A 7,759-nucleotide genomic window follows, 5' to 3' on the forward strand; every position below is an offset into this window, starting at 1 on the left:
TCCATGCTGATGAGTCAGGGGCCCAAAATGTTTTTTTTTTAAACTAGATCCAGAGAGAGTCGAGATCAGTGACACAGGAAATAAACACAGCTTTCTCTGTTGGGCCTTCAATAAACCTGGCAGTGAAAGGCAGTGGGGCTTAGAGCCCACAGGTCAGCACTAGAGTGCTACACCCCCACAGTTCCAGCAGCAAAGTAGACAGTGTCTTAAGGTTTGCAGATAGGTGTATTCAGCATTAGAGTGCGAGTCAACATTAGAATGGAATGCTGCTGAGAGTGTTGTCTGAATAATTTGTTTTTGCTAATGCAGAGGTTAAGTTGGAATCAAAATGTTCCCACCCTTTTCAAGTTTCACAACAGTTTGATAGAAACTCCTCTCCTTTCTCTCACGCTCTCTCTCAATCAGAGAGATTCCACATAGCCAAGGTTCAGAGACCTTGGGGAATTAAAGTTATTTTCCATCCAAATGGCATCTTATTCGAAGCCACTGTTAATATTTACAGTTGATATATTTTAGGCTCTGACAGTTTGTTCCAACTTGGATCCATTTACTCTGCTGTCTTCAAAAATGCAAAAACAGTGCAGTTTGTATTAAAATATACTACACTTAAATATGCTTAAAATGTTATTTTTACAGGAAGGAAGATAGTTGTCCTCTTCTTCCCTAAAGTTTTTTTTTAATTACATAAGTTACAAGGCACTAGATACATCATACTGAGAAAGTGCTCCTTCAACCCAGCTGGTAAATGCCTCCGTTCACACGACAACAAATGAATTGATCAAACTTTCTGGGAAACAAGCTCAAATCCTAAGTCGGCAGAAAAATCCAACGCTGCAATTCCCTCAGCTCAGAAACACTGCTCTATTTTTAGTTAAATATTTATTTGCCAATTGGTAGCAGTAGAATTGGAATGAGTTATTCTGCTGGCAATATTGTCGAGTTAAAAGTTATTGCTCCTTAAGTGATCATCTTCAGGAATTTATTCATCTGATTAATGCTGCTGACAGGTGAATTAAAGCAAAACTGGAACTTTATGGTTAACATCCAAACATTAGTTTAAAAATAAAAGCAAATGAAGAATATCTACTGTTTAAAATATTTTGTTTTGCAAATATTTATATTAATATGGTAACTGAATGAGAAAATTATTCCAACGTTTGTTTTATTTTCTGTTACATCATCCAAGTACTGGAAACGTTTAAATAGAAGTGACAGATGAAAGTTGTTTTGGGAAAGTCCATCAAAGCCTCCCCAGCCCACAGTGATTCACACTCTTTACATTCTATTGTTGTACAAACCAACCACAGCAGTATTTGGTAATACATAAATCTCCCTACTACTGCTTTTAAGAGATATTCCTTTCCGGGTATAAGTTTCCAAAATGAGGTCCCAGGACCCTCAAAAGATCTGAGTGTCTACAAGGTCATCTGAACATAAGAACATAAGAACTAGGAGCAGGAGTCGGCCATATGGCCCCTCAAGCCTGCTCTGACATTTAATAAGATCATGGCTGATCTGATCTTGGCCTCAACCTCGCTTTCCTGCCTGTTCCCCATAACCCTCGATTCCCCTGTAGTTCAAAAATCTGTCTATCTCCACCTTGAATATATCCGATGATCCAGCCTCCACAGCTCTCTGGAGTAGAGAATTCCAAAGATTCACAACCCTCAGAGAAGAAATTCCTCCTCATCTCTTTCTTAAATGGACGATCCCTTATTTTGAAACTATGCCCTCTAGTTCTAGATTCCCAAAGGGGAAGCATCTTCTCGGCATCTATCCTGTCTAGCCCCCTCAGAATCTTATCATCTCATTCTTCTCAATGTCATCATCATAGGCGGTCCCTCGAACGAGGATGACTTGCTTTCACTTATGAATTCACAGATGTTTCAATGAAGGACCCGATGTTCCAGTCCTGAACTCCAATTGAGGGGGTGGAAGATGCCTGTGTGTGGATTTTTTTTAATGTATGGTGACCATTGCACACCAGCCACCACACAGACTTGACAGAGCTAGGCCTTTATCCAATGGCAAGAGTTAACCCAGGACGACTGGAGACCTGTTCTGCTGCACGGACCTACCGAAGAATATAGGTCCAACCTGCTCAACCTTTCTTCATAAGACAAGCCCTTCATCTCAGGAATCAACCTAGTGAACCTTCTCTGAACTGCCTCCAATGCAAGTATATCCCTCCTTAAATAAGGAGACTAAAACTGCACGCAGTACTCCAGGTGTGGTTTCACCAATGCCTTGTACTCGTAGCAAGACTTCCCTACTTTTATACTCCATCCCCCTTGCAAAGATTTGTATATTTGTTGAGTTATAATTTAGCAGTTTCTATTGCAATATACAAATAAATATGTTTTCTTGCAATTATAGAATAATTTTCTTTTGGCATCGGATACTGTTCTTTGCAGTTAGGAGTTATGGAAATAAGGACGCAAAACAGTTAAGAGTTATGGAAATAAGGAAGAAAATATATACGATAGGAGCATTCAAAACATTAAGCATGAACATCTAGGCAAGAACAGAAAGATACATCCGGAAGCAGTTCTAAATTAAAGATTTCCAAGATATTATTGCAGGATATAAATAATGAGACTGGCAAACATTCTAAAATGTAAACATTTCTAATCTGAAAACTACACATTATATCCAGCGTGATCCTATCTACTTGCAGCCATGCAATATGCAAATCAATACCATTTTGACTTAATTCAGCTGTGCAGGATGGTAAAGTCTGCTCAATTTGTTTTCATTAAATGCAAATACAACCCATACACAGAGCAATGGAGTAGATGCTTTTGAATAGAATATAATTATGGTGTAAATAAAGCTTGGACTGTTCGGACAATTATTTATTTATTTATTTTTTATAAAGTGTTCCGCTTAAAAAATGTCCATGATTGCTTTATAAAGAGGATATGCATGGTTTCTGCAAAGAATATATTCAATATACAGGGGTATCACTACAAAATAGAATTTGAAGCTGCAATTAGACAATCTAGACCAGCACACTGAAGATTTACCATTTTTTCTATTAACTTCATACTTCCAATCATTCCCGAGGCCAAATGTACCTAATTTTACAATGAAGTTATAAAAACAAAAATGACTGAAAATTCAGCTCAGTTTATGAGAAAAGTTTTTTTTTTAAATTTGATTTACAAGAGTACTTAATAAAAAAAAGTACATATCTCCATATTTAAGTTTTATTTCATCCCTCTCCTTGCTGAGATCTTGGCAAGTTACACTAAACAAGACCTAAGGAATGGGAGATTGACCTTTCCCAGGAATATTAAAAATGTTATTTTCCTGGCTGCCAAAAGTTGCACAAGAGCAGGCCAATGATAACTCTCACACTGATTTCCACTTACAAGGAGCTACTTGGCCTCCAATCAACACCCCCCCGCCCCCGTGCAGCAAGTTGAGATCAGGAACTCAGGAGGAGTAGGGAAATCAAACCTGCGCCACGCCAATTTGTGATGCTTCGGGCTGGTGTTCAAGTGCTCCGTGCCAGGGAACGTTGTTCGGTTTCATAAATGTATAGTCCAAGCATAAAACAGACAGCAACATTTCAGGTCTCAGTAAAAAAAAAAAATTACTTTAGCTTCCCCAACACCTCAGTGAGTTGATGAGCTCTACAGATCATAAATATCTCCGGTTCAATCCACAGTTGCACCAGGTTAGCTGATCTCTGCCCAAGCAACAATACGGTCCGTACAATTGGCTCACTGGCTCCAAGTTAAGGAGAAGAAAATCAGCCAGGGTTGTGCAATGCAAACCAGCAGTTCAGAACAAGATTTGGCTTTACTGTGATGCCCCCCAATAATCAAATAAACTGCCAGCATTTATTTTATTAAGATCAAAATGAAGATTGGGCACTTAAGACACATACTGGAGGAGGGCAATCAGCACCCTGAAACCGTACTCCCACAAAGTCAAAGCCTTCAGGATAGCAGGAAATTCTCTAAATATTTTTACAACGTGGAAAATTAAGTCTTTCCAATTCCAAGTAATAAATACAGAATACCCCATTTGCAAACCCCAAAGCTTTTCCTAACAAAGAAAGAATGCAGTTTGCTCCTTGATTACTATTTTATACTTCTTCCTCATCTGCACTATCAGTACAAACAAGACATTCCTATTAGCAAATGATCATGAATTCTCTCCCTAAACCCCTTTGTCTCTTTCCTCCCGAGACCTCTTTCACCATCTGCCCCAATATCGCCACCTTCGGCTCGGTGTCAAAATCTGACTGATTACATTCTGGTGAAGCTCCTACATTAAAAGGTGCTTTATAAATGCATGTTGTTGTTGATCTTGCACCTATAAATTGTCCAGATTTTTTGAGGTGTTGAAATTCCAGGAAAATTCCAACAGTATTGTTGTAAACCTGATAATTTGGCTAGATGTTCCCGGTAGGCTTATACGTACAATGTACTCTTAATTCAAAGCATCGAATAATTCAATTTTTAGCCCGAATTTCACACTTGCAACACTTAATTTAAACAATTGGCATTCAATTTTTTTTTTTAAAACACTAAAAATCTACTGAATTAACAGAAGTAAATGGCATACAACATTTATGATCAACTGATTACCCCATCAGAAACATTTGATAATGATTTGAGTTTTCAAACCAAATTTATGCAACACAGAATTTCTACAAAGACTGTACATTAAAAAGGACAAACAAACCAACAACAACTTGCACTTATATAACACCTTGAACATGGTTAAAAGTCCCAAGGTGTTTCACAGGAGCATCCAAGCCCAACATTCAGAATAATCTATAAGCTTTACACTTCCAGGTGTTAACCAACATTAAAACTAGATATTCTGAAAACAGCTTTGATCTTTTATTACAGAATGAACTGCAGATTTTTTCAATATGTGAAGGTAACCGAGTGTTATAGCCGGCTAGGCAAGGGAATGAAGCAACCTTAATCCATAAAACAGGACTACACCAGAGCAAAGGAATTCCTTCAGCCTTTTAATAACTCCACAAACATAGAAGAAAACAAAGCACAAGTTTACACTTGATTTCTCATACCGTATTCACTGTTCCAGTCAGGTTTTGCCTTCCTGCTTGATTAAATTTTGGTGATAGTTCTGTTCGGGTAGCCATCATTTTTCAATTGAAACCAGCTCAGTAATTCCTGTATTTCTTACCATCTTCATCCTCAACTGGTATTTCGAGACTCCAAACAAAATGGACCATCAACCAAAGCTCATCTCTTGTAATAAAAAGTTTTAAAACATTATTTCTTTTGTTTAAAACAATGATTTGCTTGTGGTTTAAAAAAAAATAACAATTTACTATTGGTCATCAATGTTCATCCGTGATTTTCACCATCTTCTGCTGAATGGCATCAAAAGGAAGACAATCAGTACCATCCTCTGTGACAAGCAGATTCTAGAAGATAAAAGAAAATATCGTTAAGTCATCCATCAGCATTAGATTGAACAGACTGATGCCAATCTTGAACATTCTCAAACTGTTAATGTAACCTGTTGGGCTGTGGGACAACATCACCAGTACACAAGAATTATTTTTGATTCCCAGCATTTTACTTTTGTATTATTTTTGGTAACTAGAGTTTGTTAGGGTTTAAAAAAAAAGAAAGAGGTTACAATCCACAACAAATGGCCACTGAATGCCAGAGCACCAAAGGGGCATTAAGCATATGGAACCAAGCATGCTAAAGTTAAAATGTAAAAGGTATTTTAGCAGTGATTAGATGCAGAAGATGCAGGTCTGGGTTAGGCTGGTGGACAACCTCTCCTGACAGCTTGGATTTCCATTTTGACGGAAGAGGTACTGCAATTGGCAGCTGTCACACACACGGATAGAACCAGAGAATGGTTACAGCACAGAAGGAGGCCATTCGGCCAGTCAAGCCCGAGCCAGCTCCATGCAAGAGCACGTCAGCCAGTCCCACTCCCCCACCCTTTCCCCAGAGCCCTGCAAGAAAAATTCTCCTTCAGGTACTTATCCAATTCCCTTTTGAAAGCCACGCTGAAGTCTGCCTCCACCACCCCTTTCAGGCAACGCATTTCAGATCCTAACCACTCGCTGCGTAAAAAAAGTTTTTCCCCCACATGTCGCCTTTGGGTCTTCTGCCACTTCACCTTAAATCTGTGTGTACTCTGGTTCTCGACCCTTCCACCAATGGGAACAATTTCTCTCTATTTACTCTGTCTAGACCCCTTCATGAATTTTGAACATCAAATCTCCTCTCAACCTTCTCTGCTCCAAGATCTTTCCCACAGTGACCACACTCCAAAAAGTACTTCATTGGCTGTAAAGCGCTTTGGGACGTCCGGTGGTGACGAAAGGCGCTATAGAAATGCAAGGTCTTTCTTGAGAGAGAACAATGCTGGATCTAGACGGCAATACTTTCCTCACAAATCACCTCACGTTTTGTTGAAAAAAATGCATGCATATTTCTTTTAACAAAAACACAACAAAATGCTCGGCTTTTTAAAAGGGATCAAAATGCGTCACCTTTCTCCCCAGGGAAGGGGTGGGGGGCGAGGCGGGGACCGAGCTGTTAAAAGGGGAGCCCGGCAGCACCGCCACCCCGCGCGCCTCACAAACTCCAAATGGACGCCGGCCACTTGCAGCCAGGCGGCACTTTCCTGTCAGAAAAAGTGCCGAAAGCTCGGGTGGACGGCTTCCCCAACCCCTCAGCCCCTCACATCGACCAATCGATCTACAAACGCCCACCTCACCGCCCTCCCGCCGACTGGCCGCCACTCGAGCTCGCTGGGCTTCAAATCGCGGCGTGTGATTGACAGCGGCAAGTGGATGGGTTGGAGGGCGGGGTCTCAGGGCGGCGGGAGGGGAGAGTAGCCAATCGGAAAGCGGCGGCTGCATGATTGACCCGGCCTTTGACCAATCGTAGCCGTCCATCAGCCTGGGCGGAGGAGGGTGGGACTGCGACCATTTCCCCCCGCCCCCTCGCCCTGATTGGCCATCTGGATCCTCCAATCCTTTGCAGCAGAGGCTGCCAGCAACAACAACAACAACTTGTATTTATAGAGCGTCTTCAACGACCAAAAATAAATTTGACACAAATAACAAAAGTAAAATACAGCGGATGCTGGAATCTGAAATAAAAACAGAAAATGCTGGAAATCTCAGCTAGTCAAGGCGGCATCTGTGGAGAGAGAAACAGAGTTAATGTTTCGGGTCGGTGACCCTTCGTCAAATAAATTTACACCAAGCCACATAAGGAGAAATTAGGGCAGGTGACCAAAAGCTTGGTCAAAGAGATAAGAGAAAGACTTGCATTATTATAGCACCTTTCATGACCATCGGACATCCTAAAACGCTTTACAACCAATGAAGTAATCACTGTGGAAATATAGGAAATCAGGGATGCTCAAGAGGGCAGAATTAGGATAAAGGTTTGCAATGATCGGTGATAATCAATGCAATGATTCATGAGATGCAGCAAAGAAATTAGAGGGAATAATTTAAAAAATGCATTGTTAAAATAGAACGGTGCACATTCGTCTCTTGAGATTTGGTTGCACAGCTTACAGTCAAAATAAGGGTGTGGTGGATTGATGTTTAGGTTGACAAATGACAACGAATGGTTAATATTAGGGGCGGGTATTAAAGAATCTGTGTGATTGATTGACATCTGTTTTGGCCAATGAGATTTGGCTAGTTGGGTTGGGCAGCCCATAAGCATGGAACAACAATTGAGCATTTAATGCAAATCAGACCATGTGCACTCTACCCAATGTT

At 40.4% G+C, this 7,759-nt stretch overlaps 1 protein-coding gene across 1 annotated transcript in view; it reads right to left on the reverse strand.

Moving 5' to 3' along the window:
* The window catches only part of arhgap23a (Rho GTPase activating protein 23a), a 482,417-nt gene extending 475,706 nt beyond the window's left edge, over positions 1 to 6,711 (reverse strand). Inside the window, exons 1-2 of the mRNA XM_070864541.1 lie at positions 6,509 to 6,711; positions 5,054 to 5,416 (exon numbers count right to left, since the gene is read on the reverse strand). Coding sequence (XP_070720642.1) covers positions 5,054 to 5,131 — 78 coding nt within the window. The 5' untranslated portion in view covers positions 5,132 to 5,416; positions 6,509 to 6,711. The remainder of the gene's footprint in view (positions 1 to 5,053; positions 5,417 to 6,508) is intronic.
* Positions 6,712 to 7,759: the final 1,048 nt, after the last annotated feature.

The sequence above is a fragment of the Pristiophorus japonicus genome, chromosome 21, assembly GCF_044704955.1.
Source record: "Pristiophorus japonicus isolate sPriJap1 chromosome 21, sPriJap1.hap1, whole genome shotgun sequence".
Classification (NCBI taxonomy): Eukaryota; Metazoa; Chordata; class Chondrichthyes; family Pristiophoridae; genus Pristiophorus; species Pristiophorus japonicus.